The sequence below is a fragment of the Arachis duranensis genome, chromosome 5 (assembly GCF_000817695.3).
Source record: "Arachis duranensis cultivar V14167 chromosome 5, aradu.V14167.gnm2.J7QH, whole genome shotgun sequence".
Taxonomy (NCBI): Eukaryota; Viridiplantae; Streptophyta; class Magnoliopsida; order Fabales; family Fabaceae; genus Arachis; species Arachis duranensis.
Window position 1 is genome coordinate 12,039,269 of NC_029776.3, and position 15,994 is coordinate 12,055,262.

Genomic DNA, 15,994 nt, shown 5'->3' on the forward strand with positions numbered 1-15,994 from the left:
TATCTGTAACGGATTATGACAATAACTCACCTTCTTTGGTGGTGGATTGTGACAAGATAGGCGGTGATGACCGCTATTTATACTAGCCAAGTAGGGCCGTTTAGAGATAAAAATTACTCTGCACTTCTACCTCTGTCGACTCGTGGTGGGAGAATTTAAAAGTTAAAAATAATGATAACATAAAAAGAATATTATATAGAGAAAAAAAGAAATAATAACTAAAGGAGAGATGATGAGTAGTGGTCAAAGTAAAGCAAAGACGGTGTGAATGAATGACATGGCCATGGAGCAGCCTACGTGTACGACTCTTCTTTGTCTCTTTTCTTCTTTGAACACTGTTCCTACTACCGTGTCCATTATGCGCACGGCCACAACTAAACATTATTCAAATCAATCCGGTGAATTATTATTTTTTATTTCTAAACCAAAAGGAGGCTTTGTATGATCCCAACTTCCATTTAGTAATCAGTTGTTTGTTTGTGCAAAAGGGTACTTACTTACCCTACTCATTCACACGTGTCTCTCTCTATCTCTTCAATTTTATAATGTACTATCTTATTGGTGGATTCACTAAATAAGGTCACCACCACATTCAAGCAATATTTTATGTTTTCTTTTAAAAATCACAATGCAAAAGCTATTGAAAGCAAACAGAATTTAATAATAATTATTAGAATAATTAAATATTTTATATTAGAATAATAAAAAATATTTTATAATAATATAATTCATTTATTTATAAATATTAAATATGTATTTTTATATAATGACGCATGAGGTTAATTTTTTTATATTTTTGCAAAAAAATATTGTATATTGAAAAAGATCATAAAGAGAAAGAAAAAGAGGGGTGCTACGCATACAAGTTATTTGGTTTAAGTCATACAAGTTGGGAGAAACTTAACAAAAAGCACGCTGGCTCATATACGATTTTCATGGCGTGGTTCGCATTCCTCCTTCTTCTCCTCCTCTTCCTTCTTCTTCTCCTACTCTTCTTCTTCTTCCTCCATGAAAACGAGTTTTTTTGTCAAATTTGTTCGATCTCCTTGCCTTTTCATTCGTTGTTTTATCTGCGTTTATCATTGGTATTCTTACTTCGTTTTTTTTTCGATTTTCATGGTTTCTAAAATCAAACTTTGAAATTGTTTTGAAGATAATGGAATTTCATAAATACACCCAAACGATTATAGAAATACACCCAACCGATTACAGAAATACACCCAAACGGTTACAGAAATACACTCAAACGGTTACAGGAATTTACCTAAACGATTATAGAAATACACCCAAAGAATTACAAAAATACATCCAAAGGATTACAAAAATACACCCAAAGGATTTAAAAAATACATCCAAGGGATTTAAAAAATACACCCAAAATTTGTTGAAGTACACCTTATGCATAATTCAGAACTCTTCTTCTTTCTCCTCCTCATCTTTTGCTACTTCTTCTTCTTCATTTTCTTATTTCATATTCTCATAATTCTTTTTTGGAAGAAAAAATCAAACAAAGAAGAAAAAATACATAATGTTGCAAAATCAAAAGAAGAATGAGGAGAAACACAACGATGAAGATGAAATACTTCAAAAACGAAGAAGAAGAAAGAAGAAGAAGAAGAAAGAAGAAGAAGAAGAAGGAGAAGGAGAAGGAGAAGGAGAAGGAGAAGGAAAAAGAAGAAGAAATAAATGACTTGTATGACTTGTATGAGAAAACGCTTGTATGTGAAGAATTTCTCAAAGAAAAATATAAGCAAACAACTCCTAACCAGTATAATTATAATTAATAATAATTAATTTTGTATTTTTTAAAATAAAATTTAAATAATCACTAATTAATGATAGTTAATTAGTATGGAGTGCAATTCAAAATGTTTGTTGGCTTATTGTTGGTTAGACTCGTTTTAGTTACCTAGCAGAATTAGAGAAAGTATAGATAAATAATGTAAATGTTGAACAACGTTGAACAACGGTTTAAAAAAAAGATTAAATTAATTATGAAAAAGTATAGGTAGACAATGAAAATATTAAATAATGTGAATAATAGATATATTGGATGTTCATTTTATTAGGTGTACGGATGGTTATTTTAATATTAAAATTTAGATGGTTAATTTGAAGATGTAGTGTGTTTTTATTTGATTGGTAGTTGTTCATGTTGTTCAAGATGATCATTGTTTATCTAACACTCCCCATTAATTATTAAAATCAGATTCTCAATTTATTAAAATAATTAATTTTTGAATTTAAATTATTAGGGTTAGGCAACATAACCTCCTCTTAATATACCGTCACATCACGTTTCCATATCATCTCAACCCTCCTCTCCCTTCTCTACTCACATCATTGTTCATCCCGACAGTCTTTCCCTCTGCCGCTTAGCCCGACATGCCTCTACCTCCGCCGGTAAGCTCGACGTGTCTCTCCCTCCAACGCTCAGCCCAACACGGCTCCCACCCACTCGTCCATTCAATGTTGTTGCTGTTTTCGCACCACTCTTCCATAGCGGCATTGTTGTAGTGTCGCGCCACCGGTATGTCGTTCCGAGGCGCCGTCGTTCCGAGGCGCCGTAGTTCCCAGTAAAACCCGCTTGAGAGTGAATCATTGATGGAGCCATCAATCCGTTCATCCTGTCGCGCGCATTCCCCATGGGCCACTGCAGCCATCTCGCGTTCCACGGGCGCTGGTATTGTCTCGTCGCTATTTTTCCTCCGTTTCCGTGGTTCTCCTCCCCCTCTTTTTTTCTTCTTCTTCTTTCCTTTTTTCGAATGTGATTTACATTAAGAACAAACATCCTATTTGCAGGAAAAATAAGTATCTGGATTGGATTTAAATAGATATAATAAAATTTACTAGATGTTTATTTTACTAGATATGTGGGTGATATTTTAAAGTGAATGTTTATTTAATTTGGATTGGATTTAAGTAAATACAATAAAATTTGTTGGATGTTTATTTTACTAAGTATGTAGATAGTTATTTTCATTCTAAATCAACGTTCTTGATGGAGAAAAAGTTTGATGGCATTGAAGCTAGCTGGTAAGAAAGAATCTGACGGTGTAATGAGGGTTTGGGAAGAGAGTATGCAACGTTAAAAGAGTTAGAATGTGGATGATTAAAATATAAAAGCTGGAAGTAAAAGATTTTTGGGAGTATAATTTGTGATGAATTATTTTTTTTGCTTTTCTATAATGAGCTAAGAGTGTAGTTTCTTGTTCACGACTTCACATTATTCAAAAATGTTGTTAGTTACTTATATTTTTCCTTATTCAAATATTAGTTGTCTAGCTAGCGCAACCAATATAACTAAATGATCATTACTGTATGCAAATTACGTATTTGTGTTTATTTAACCATCTGATAAATATAAAGATAAAAAAATCAACTTTATCAAATATTAATAAAGGAGATGTCTAAATGGAAGATCGACTTTTGCATGTTCAAAGCATCGTCGTTCGTTTCGGGTCGCCTTCAAACATATCATTATTGTTGAATAATCCATGATGCTAGTGCTATTATGCTAATGGACCCTTTTTTTTTTCTTTTTGTTTGACGAGTGGACTTGGTCGCTTAATTTGGGTTATTATCTACGCTTTCCTTTAATTTCGTGTTCTGTGGAATGGTTCAATGGGCACATGCAGTAGTGGCGCTGGAAATGATTCAGCATAGTGTATGTATATGTTCCGTTTGCACTAAGCCAATTGGTGTATTTGTAAAAATTTCATGGATATATACTTGCATAATNNCTTGAATAATAATACTCAAAAAAAAAAAAAAAAAAACAACAACACTTGAATGCCCTCATATTCGTTTATGCTCAAAATATAATTATTATTATTATTACTGGGGTTCAATTCAGTTTCTTAATCAATTAAGTAACTAAGGAATATACTAGATAAGTAACTTTAATTTGTCAAAATGAGTTACATGGAAGAACACGGGTTTGTCTTTTAGAGTAGTGTACGTTATTTAGCATCAAAATTTGACGCATAGACTAATTAGGCAACTTGACTAGTCAAAGTTATATTATTAATGTAAGCAGCATGGCAAGTTTGGCAACGGTAGTGGTAAATATTGGTGATGGCTTCTTAAAATAAAATGGGTCAGAGGGCCTAAACTGCTCCATTCTTATTAATTGTATGGTGGCTCTGTGACCTCTAGCTTCCATAAAACTACTTTTGCTGATTCAATAGAAAGTGTTATTGTGAAAATAAAAATTAATTTCTTTTAGATCATGCCATACATTTTATTTAAAAAAGTAAAATGGTGTAATATTATATGAGAAATGTTAAAATGTCATTAGAATTTATTATTTTTGGCCTTCAGTTAATTATCAATATTTAATAATATAAGATAAAAAAATATTGTTAAATTACTAAACTTAAAAAAAACTACACTAAAAAAATTGAGTAGATGATTGAGTGAAAAATCAATAAATTCTAATATCCCTAGCATTATTGATATTATATTATCAATGAAAATAGTCTGAATGTATAGTTTGAATTTAATTGCATAATTGTGTTTGTTGACGATAGTATCAAATTTGCTCCACATACATTTCGTATAAGTTAATATTTTGTTATTTTATTTTATTTAAATAAAAGAGTGTATGTAGCTTTTGTCGCTTTGTGGTTGACTGAGTATAATGCAACTATCTCATCATCACTGATAGTGAGTAGTGATTTTTAATTTGAAGGACGAAGAATGTATATATGTCTTTGACTTTGTTTTTTTTTTTTTTTGAGTGTGTGGAGGTTTCTGGCTTTCGGGTTGCACTATATACGAATGTGGGAGTGGACCATTACATGATTTAACAGAACTCTTACCTGGTCAAACTAAAAAAAAACATTCTCGATCCATTGAGAATGTAATCCAACTCCAAATTAAAGTTGGTAGGGAACGAAAAAGGACAATTATTCTCTAGAAACCTTGTAGTTCACTCCTTCATTTGGTTGTCCCAAAAGTGGTCTTGTCAACTACATGTATGTGATCAACTGAAATTAATGTGTGCCTAATTAGCCTATGATGACCGTTGTTATCGTTGCTTCTCTCATTGCTGAAGTAACCGTCTCACGTTTCTTCGCTACAAGCTAGGAGAAGAACATTCAATGCAAATTTGCATTTGAATCATTTAATTTGTGACACCATAATTAAACATCTCTATAGCCACTCACGATGATTCTCACTAATATTATATATGTTCATGGAGAGTATAATAAGAAATAAAATTAAAACTTGAAATGAAAGATAAAAAAGCCTCTATGTTTTAAAATAATATATCAAAATATTAATAATAAAACAATGTGGTTAACAAATATGAAAAATGCTACTTGTACAACACTAATCAGCCTTTAATCAGCCTTTAATAATATTTAATTATTTTTTTATTAAAACACTCTCCTATTTTTTAAGTACATATCTATAAATTAATTTAATTTAAGGAAAAGTATGTGGAACCAAAAGGAGATCAGCCAAAAGATAAACAAAACAATATTAAATTAATTAATTTAATTTTTATTTAATTTTTAATGTTTGTTATTAATTGTCGTTTTGAATAAAATCTCTCATTGACTAATATGTTTCAAATCCCCAATAACCACCCCTGAGATCACAGAACCCTTTCAGCAAGCCCGATCCAAAATTTATTTTCCCTTTTGTCAAACACAAATTCGAAAAATACATAAAAGAACATTCATTTAATATGAAAAAGAAACATTCTCATACTTAGTAGAAGAAACATCCATATATATTAACTCAGTAGAGATTTTGAATTCATTAAAAGGTATTTGGCTGGATTTTGGCTGATATGCTTTTGGTTCCCTAGCTTTACTCTTAATTTAAATATTAAAATCGAAAATGTCTCTAACTACTTGTACACTTCATAGGAGAAGTAGTTATTGGGACTTTGACGTGGGGTAAGCTTCACATAACAAATACAGCGGGTTATTCCTTTTTTTCCGTAACACTCACTCACCCTGCATAGCTGAAGCCTCCTCTCAGTTTGATTTTATTTGATGTTCTCCTAAAATTTAAGAGAAAAGATTTAGCTGATATGATCATAAAAATTGTGTTTTTATTTTTCAATTATAACACATCTAATAGTATAATATTATATACAAAATATTTTTAAAATATATCCAAAATCGTAAAATTCTAGTTTTTACGTCTTATTATATACAAAATATTAATCTCTTACTTATTGTACTTTTGATAAAATGCAGGATCTGTTTCAGTGATGAATGATCGAATATAATTATATACACAAATTAAAATATTTTCAATTGTAGTTTCTTTTTCAATTGTAACACATCTAAAATTATTAAATTATACAAAAAATATTTTTGAAACACATCCAAAATCATAAATTTAAAATTTAAATTTAAACACTAAAAAATAATTGTAACACATCTAAAATTATGAAGTTATATAGAAAATATTTTTAGAACACATCCAAATTCATAAATCTAAAATTTAAATTTAAACATTAAAAAACAATTGTAACACATCTAAAATTATGAAGTTATATAGAAAATATTTTTGAAACACTTCCAAAATTCAGAAATTGCACATGCAAAAATAATTTAGCATTGTAATATATATGAAAATATCTTCAAGCCATTTATTCGATTTTTATTTTAAAAAAATAAAAAACTTATACAGAATAATAAAGAAAGTAATGGTGTCAGAAACCCATCCAAACTTTAGGTAAGTTTTCGGCGGGAACGAACGACGACGTTGATGCGGACGGACGAAGAGGAGAAGGAAGACGGCGATGAAGATGAATGTTGACGAAGGGAAATGCAGCATTGTGAATGAGTGCCGAGAAGGAGGAAGGCAGCATCGAGAATGAGCGCGGAAGTGGAAGGTGAGCGGATGAACGGCGGCAGAGGATGATTTCTCTGGGTTTTCGATGTGCGCCTCTGGATTTTCGATGTAGGACAAACGTAATTTCTCTACTTCTTTAAAAATTTTAGTTTTATTTAGTTTGTATTTTGAATATGTATTTAATTTTAAAAAGACACTAAATCTATTCATAATTTTTAAATATATTTGTTTTAATTTTTTTAAAATTATTGTAATAAAAGGCTGAATATTGTACCATTTTTAAAGGATACCTAGTTGAATTGAACAAATATTATCATTTTTTGACTCGTACTTGGCCAACAATAATTTGCACGTTTATTTATAGACATTTTATACGTAAAAAATATATAATTTACACTTATATTTATTAGAATTTTATATACATAAATCAATATAATTTGCATTCAAATTTTTTAAAATTTGCATATATAAATTAATAAAATTTATTTATTAAAAATAATTAAATATTTATACTGATTAAATAATAATAAAATATACTAAAAACTGTTGATTTTCAATAGTTTTTCTTAATAATATATAGAAAAAATTTTAATGTTTTTAATAGAAAAAAATAGATAAAAAATATGGAACTTTTGAGATCTAATTGGGATCTATAATGAAAAATAATACTGCCCCTTTCTAAGAAAATTCTAAAAGTCAGATAAATGTATTCTTGATATCATTTAATTAACATATATGGTTGGCCCAGACCAAAAAGAAGAATTATTCTCACTGTTTTTATTAGTTTGGTCAAACCTCAGAAGACTTTAGACTTAATCAAAATCAACCAACAACAAGAAGTCACATTCCACTACTGTTCCACTAAGATGGCGCAGGGCCGCGCTCTGTTAACGATTACATATAAACATTTAATTGTTTTTTTTCCTGTTTTTGTTACTATGTTTTATGGAATTTTAAATTAAAGTTTAATTAAAAAATTAATTATTTTTTATTTAATATTGATTAATTTTTTAAATTATTATTTTATTATATATTTTAAATTTTTAATCTTAAATGTTAAATTTTAACTTTAAATTCTAATTAAATTATCTAAAAATAAGAATAAAAATAATTTTGCAATTAAAAAATTGTTAATGTTAATCATTTAAAAGTTGATGTTTAATATTTAAACTATTGATAAATTTATTCTAAAATTATAAAAAAACCATCTATATATATTGAAAAAATAACTAGTTGATATTCTTTTACAAAAACAAAATCATAAATTTTTAAAATATTTTATTTTAATAAATACACAATAAATAAGTTAAAATTTTAAATTTTATATATTTTTTAAAAAAATATAATTAGTAATCTTGTTAACCAACTTTCTTAGTAGATGTATTTTTCCAACTGAATTGTTGTGAAATTATCTATTTAAATTTTTCTATTCAATTATTCACTTATCATAAAAAGTTTTAAGTTAAATACATATATTGAACCATCCAGATATTTTTATTTTCTATTTATCTATATATTTATATATAATTAGAATTGTTGTATTGCTTGAGAATTTCTTTGTTTACACTTGTTTAATGATAATAATTTCAATAGAAGAAAATTATTTTATTTGTCTATATTGCTATTAGGTTATTTATTTTGATGATGATGATATGTACTCGTTTTCTTTATCTATATTATTATTAGGTTATTATGATGATTATATGTACTCATTTTCTAGAACAATGTTTCAAAAAGTAATAAAAAAATAATTTCTAGTAAAAAATTTTCAAAAAAACTATTTGTCTAATGTATTAAATTTAAATTTTTAAATAAACTTCCGATATCATTTATTTTGTTTGAGAGTGGTTAAATTATGTTGTCCTCTTAAAATGAATTTATTTTTGTAATAATTATATTTAACAAAATAAATTAAAATTATTTGTAATGAGCACGTTAGAATATAATACATTTGATAATAGTATTTGATAAATTTTTAATTAATATCTAACATGATTAAATAAACTTAAGAGTACAAACTTATTTTATTTTAGTAATCATGATTGTAGGACAAATTTCAAGGCGTTGCTCCTCGCTATCCCTCTGATTTCATTCCCATGGAGACCATCTATCTGATCCCATCCGTGCTCCTCGCTATCCCTCTGATCTCATTCCCATGGAGACCATCTATCCCATGGAAACCATCTATCTGATCCCATCCCGTGGAGACGCTTGCTCCTCGCTATCCCTCTGATCCCATCCCCATATGGAGACCATCTATCTGATCCCACTCCGTGGAGACGCTTGCTCCATCCCCATAGAGATCATCCATGGAGACCATCTATCTGATCCCACTCCGTGGAGACGCTTGCTCCTCGCTATCCCTCTGATCCCATCCCCATCCCCATGGAGACCATCGTCGCGAGTATTTCTATGTCCATTTGTTTAAGAAATTAAAAAATACATATTTGATTGCATATTCATTGCAGAAAAAATAAAAATAAAAACCTAATAAAATCAGCAAAAAGTTAGTCTGAACAAAAAAAACAAAGAATAATTTAAACTAATATTCAAATCCATTAAATCATGCTGAAATTGCAATGAGAATTTTTGTTATAGTATATTTATACTTGTATAATACAAATGTCATATCACTGTAGCATTCAACCATCCAAAGTTACGCATACAACTTCCAATTACAGAGAAAACAATAAAGCATCACTCATACAAGGTCACTGGCTATGCCATGTCTAAAATATTCGTAGGTTAAGAAAAATCCAGCTCGCACCAATCTAGAAAAAGATGTAATCTGTTCTCTCCAAGCAGGAGGAGCAACACAAAATTACTCCATGGTCCATGCAGTAATCAACCTGTTCTCATGATTATGTGAACTCCACTATCAGTATCCACTATGTCGCTTATCTCACCAACTTTCAGAGCGTAAGTTGCTTCTTCAAAAGGCTTCTGCATCTGGCCACGGCCAAAAGGACCTGCTTCCAAGAAACCGATTGATTCTCTCAGATTTGCAAAATTAGATACAAATGCAAATATTGACAGAAGGATCCAAGTCTAAAACATGGAAATAGAAGATGGTCAGAGGGATGGGGATATGCAAAATATGCAATCATGAAAAATTGAAAACTGGTAACAATAACTACCGCATAATACATACTTGACAAATTTATGCAATTTAAAGATCATTCAACCACAGGGTTTGTAAATTGAATTCTAGCAATATATGTTGTCAGATATAAACTCTTTTAGTCTGTGTTCTGTACAATGACAAGAAATCATATCATAATCACACTTTGTAGAGATTAGAGAACAACAACAGCTTAGCTTTATTCCATTATGTGGGTTTGATATGCCCCATGTAGAGAGAAGATAGAACATATTACTTCGTCAGGTGAAAATCAGACTGATTTTATTCTAAATTCAACACAAATAAAAGAGTTTAAAAAAGAAGAATTCTCCATTTATGGAAGTCGCTGGAGAGAGACACAAAATAGTTAGACCAGTGGAATGGCATTTTGAGCTGACTTTAAGGTCTCTCGGTAGTAAGTAGTAACCACTAACCACACATGGCAAAAGATTCATACAATGCAATGCCAGAGCCTGTATGCTTGAATCGGGTACCACTGGATGCTAAAGACCCCGAAAATCAAGAGTACTAACACACATTCTTATGGTATCAAATTATCCATCCATCTTAGAGCAATCATTCGAGAATAGCTAATTCCTAATATAATTAGGATAAGCAATCTCACTTCGTAAACTCAATTATACTTCCTTATTATCGTGATAAGTTGATAACAAATAACAAATTGCAGAGTGAACAACGACAATTCATAATGATACCTAATTACTCAAGCAAGATCTAAACATAATAGGAAATGTTAACAACGCTTTTCACTTCCTCTACTAAGTAAATAGATATTTTTCTGGTTAAATTTGGAATTATATGAAGAAGAGAGGGACTGACCGAGATCGCCGCCGCGCTTAGCAGAGCTGCAATCGGAGAAGCGAGAGGCGATGTCCTCAAACTTGGCTTTGCCAGAAACGATGTCGTCACGGAAGGCCTTTAGCTGAGAGACGGCGCTGTCTCTGGTGGTGTTTTTGATGACCTGGCCTTCTGGATCCTTCCACGACGCCTTGCGCCGCGAACCTTGGTGCTTCACCAGTATGTGCGATGCCCTAACCTCACCTCCATCACCACCGTGTCTGTTGCTAGACAACGACATCTTCTTCGTCTTCTTCAGATGCTGCTTATGCTTCTCCTTCTGCTCCGCCGGCACCACCGGAGATTTCGTCCTCTTTCGATCCAACTCTATCTTCGCCGGAATTCCACAGAGAGTGAGAAGAGATGTGTCACTTTCAAGAGAGAGAGAGAAGAGATGTGTGAGTGAGAGGGCTCCGAATCAAAATCGGCTTCACGAAAAGGAAAGTAGTGAGGAAGAGATAATGTGTTCCCAATAGAACATGCCTGTTCCCCAATCATAATCGTTCCAACTCCATCGTGCGGTCCACATCTATTGATCTAATGGATCCAGTAAGCTAGATTTTTTAACTTTTTTTTTACCAAAATATGTCTATATTAGGCTTTTTAATTTCAATATGGTACCGGAACTTCTAACAGACGCCGTTATGGGGGAGGGAGGGGAATGACGAGAGTGTGGTGTCAGTAACCACCCAACTCGCACCGTGCGAGTTACCAATGGCTTTATCGCTTCTGCAATTGTGAGAGAATCCAGCTTCGAATGGTCCTGTGAAATCATGGCTCGGGTACATGTGTGACTACCATTATACCTCCTTATAACCCAACAGTACTTCCTGCTGATCATGCTAACCCTGATAAGCCAATCACACCCTGATCCGTACTGCGTACACTTGGCATAAAATGTCAACGGCTCAGACTCATACACCCGGTAGTCTACACTTCGTCGTATGGTATACTCTTTTATCGCCTTAATAACAGCTTCCCTCGAACCGAACTCCATACCAACGGCAAACTCACCATCTGCGACAATAGGAATCTCTGCATTTGACAACCAGCATAGGAAAAATCAAATAAAGAGACATATATTACAAATCTGACAACACCTTATTATGTCACTCTAATTAAAACAAAAACACCAGCAAGTCATGTAAAAATTAGACCATAAAGGCCGGTTCGACCGTCGCACGACATGAACCGGAACCTAACCGGTCCGGTTCACTGGATTTTAACCGTTAACTGCGAATGATATTTACAAACTCATGTAAATTTTACCTACCTGCAGTCATATATCCCGGAAACTCCGGAACATGCATGGCTTCCAAATCCAAAACTCGCATGAATGATGGCTCCTCAAACGGCTCATCGTTTGCGAGTGCATTTGCCACCTCTGTTACATCTGGCGCCGTAGCTCCTTCACCTTGATCTTCACCTCCATCTCCATCTGGACCAACAAACTGGTAGTTACTTTCGAACTCTTCTTCGCTGTCAGTATTATAATCTTCTCGTAGAATATTTCGGTCGGCCTCAGATTGTTCAAACTCAATATACAACTCGATGAAGGAGATCTGAGCCCGGTTTTCAATATACATTGAAAACATCTCTTGCATGCTCGCTTCGTCCGTCACATATCTGCTTTGAAACTGGACGAATCCACCAAATACCTGTATGGGATATCTGTATAGAATACATGATATCTTTCTTGCTCTCTCAGAATCAATGGCTTCAGAAATCACCCCTTTCAGCTCTTCAAATGAGATGATAAAGGGAATAACAACATCTAAGGGTTTTTCACATATAAATTTTACTCCTTCCGAAGTTTGTAGTAAAATCTGACCAAAATAATACACCTTTAATAATACTCGGTCACTCATCTCTCTCAAACATATAAAAAGAAAAGAACATAGATTTGGCAAGTAGAGTTCAATTTTGAATCACCAGATAATAATAAGGAAATAAGAAAGAAGAAACAGAAGAGTATGCGGCCGTTCAAGTTGGGGAAGAAGAAGACGCGAGTGACCTACTTCCTTACTGCGTGCTTTTATATGGACCATTTTAAGGAACTCGCACCCATCGACTAGGTTAACATGACACAGCTAAATATTTACAACTCAAATCGCACCATGCGATTTCCTATTCAATTTCCTGGAATAAACTTCATCCCCACTCAAAACGGAGGGTGCGAGTTCCTACCAACATCCACCCCCTACAACTCGCACCATGCGATTTGTTGCACCGTTGTAGCACACCCAACTTTAAACGGAGGGTGCGATTTCAGCTGCAGAAAATCTCATTTCTCCTTATCATACAAATCGCAATGTGCGATTTCATGTAGCATAAATTTTCATTTCTCCTTCTCATACAAATCTCACGGTGAGATTTCTCCACCCTCACAGTGTCAGAAAGCTATCCCACATATGCGTGTATTCCCCCATACTTCCATATCTGTGAAAAGCTCCCCTGTAGGTTCCATATCGATAAAAATTAGCCTCTATATTATATAGGTAGTATTATTTTTGTTTCCCTGCTTAAACAGATTCTAATATTATCCTCTTGCACTATATTATTCATATATTAAGTCAGATCTTAGTATTATTCTCTTAGATTATATTATCCATATATTAAGTCAAGTGGATAATTTTTCAGAGCACTAATATACTCTTACTATACAAGAATACATTAGAGTAACTACTTATACGTGTATACATTTAAAATGTCCAAATTGATTTAAAATATACAAAATTTAAAATTTAGACTAAATAAAATCAACAATAATTATTCAAATTTCTCACTTGAAACCATTCACACCAACTAATTCTGATTTTCATTCACCCAAAGCTGTAACTCCTCACTTTTCGCTAGACACTAGTTCCGCGGGGAAGAGACGATCTGATTCTAAATTCAATGGCATATCCTCTAAAGTTCGTGGGAATAGCAGAGGTTGGAATAGAATCCCTGGTGAAACTTAACTCTGGCTTCTGCCTTGGGAGTGCTCTAGCATTCTCTTTTATAAAATTTTCTTAAGATTCATAGAATATCACAGAAGCAATAACAACCAGACAAAAACAAACCTAAACCAATAATAAACAGTATACGAAAGAAATAGAAAAGATAAGAATATTTATGGAATCCTAAACTTGAGAATCTGGTGCAGCAATTTTGTTTTTTTGAGCAGAGGACTTGACGAATTTGTTCCAATAAGGATGATTCTCCCACACAAGAGAAATTTCTTCAATGGGAATACCCTTTGTCTCTGGCAAAAACTTGTAGATAAAGATACTCGTAACAATCACAAAGAATGCAAAAAAGATGAAGAGCCCGAACTTCATATGGCACAACATTGAAGTGAAAACTTGGGCAATGGCAAAGGTGAAGATCATGTTAACCGAAACGTTGACACTCTGAGCTGCGGATCGAACTTCAAGCGGGAATATTTCACTTGGTACCAACCATCCTAGTGGACCCCACGACCATGCAAATCCCGCCACGTAGATACATATGAATACCACAACAGTTAAAGCAAACCACTTGGGAAGAACTCCAGGGTTTCCATCTGTTCCAAATTTGCTACCTATCGCAGCTGCGATCACAAGCTATACATACACACATACACAACAAATTAAACTTATATATATACCAACAATAATATTAATAATGAAATTTTTATTTTAGTTAATGAAACACATATAACTAATATACCTGACAGATAAACATTTGAGCACCACCTTCGAGGAAAAGCTTTCGTCTGCCAACCTTGTCAACAGTAAAGATGGAAACAAGGGTCGCAAGGGCGTTACAACCTCCGGTAATCATGGCAGACATAAGGGAAGCAGTTCCACCAAAACCAATAGTTTTGAACAAAACAGGAGCATAGAATGTGATGACATTCATGCCAGTGAGTTGTTGGAAGAAGGGAATGGCTATGGCCATGGTGAGGTGAGGCCTGTACTCACTTTTGAGCAAAGAAGACCAAGGATGCTTGACCTGTTTGGAGGCTTCACTGGCAACAACAAGATCCTTAAACTCCTCGTCAACATCATCGGTTCCACGAATCTTGATTAGTTCCTCCTTGGCCTTCTCAGCTTGTCCACGCTCGATCAACGAGTTTGGAGACTCAGGAAGAAACATTGCACCGATGATGATCATTATTGCAGGGACTCCTGCCAAACCTAAGCTATAGCGCCACCCTTCGCCGTTCTCCATCTTGGCAAAAAGGTAGTTCAGAATATTGGCAACAAAAATGCCAATGGTGATTGCCAATTGAAACAGCATGTTAAGTGCTCCTCTGTATTTATGGAACAACCTCAGACACGTAGATCGGCACAGACTATATCAACGAATAAAAACATGTAATGATTATTATGAATTAGGAAGAAACATCATACAGATAATAATATGATTAATTATTATTAGTAGAAGTACCTGATTGGCGCATCCGATTCCAAAACCTAGCAACATGCGGCCAACAATAAGCATCCAAACTTGCTGGGCGAAGCCATTCAAAGCTGCACCGGCGAGAAAGAGAACACCGCCGGAGATCATGGTGAGGCGCCTACCGAAGGCTCGAGTTACCTTGGATGCAAAGATTGATGCCACAAGAGCAGCCAAATAGAGAGAGGAAGTGAAGAGTGTGAGCACTTGGCTATCAAATTTACAATATTGGTTATCAGTGGGCTTAATGTTGTGCTCCTTTGCGTACACATCAGGGAAGAATTTCTTCAGAAAAGGATCCATGGAGGTGACTCCACCTATAATATTCATTTAGCATCACAAAAACATGGATCATCATCAACTCTTTGATTTTATAAACTATTAACATAAAATACATATACGTACCTGAAATGCCTAAGTCATATCCAAAGATAAGACCTCCAAATGCAGCGGTGACACATGTTATGAAGACTCTGAAAGTGAGTTTTCCGGGATAGTTCTTTTCGGAAGACCCCTTCTCTATGAAGCCACCCGCCATTATTATACTAGCTAACACAAACAATCAGTTAAAACAGGTGAACACTAAAGAAGAATAACTCTTATTTATAGTTAAATTACTTAGCAGATAAAACTTATCCAACTGATTAAATATTAAATATCTATCTTCGCTTATTCTGTTATCATCCAATCTTTTTCAAATTATATATTTTGATTTGATTTTTGAATTTTGAATAATCTATTTTTATCTTCTATTTATCTATTTATATA

At 33.1% G+C, this 15,994-nt stretch overlaps 1 protein-coding gene and 1 pseudogene across 1 annotated transcript; both read right to left on the reverse strand.

Annotated features, from left to right (window-relative positions):
- Positions 1-9,344: 9,344 nt before the first annotated feature.
- On the reverse strand, positions 9,345-11,164 carry LOC107488067 (peptidyl-prolyl cis-trans isomerase Pin1). Its single transcript, XM_016108764.3, has 2 exons — positions 10,784-11,164; positions 9,345-9,791 (listed from the first exon to the last, which is right to left on the reverse strand). Exons 1-2 carry the CDS (start codon positions 11,040-11,042, stop codon positions 9,667-9,669), a joined length of 384 nt encoding a protein of 127 aa, XP_015964250.1. The 5' UTR covers positions 11,043-11,164; the 3' UTR covers positions 9,345-9,666.
- A 226-nt stretch (positions 11,165-11,390) lies between these two features.
- Positions 11,391-15,764, reverse strand: LOC107488064 (sugar transport protein 12-like; annotated as a pseudogene).
- Between the last annotated feature and the right edge of the window lie 230 nt (positions 15,765-15,994).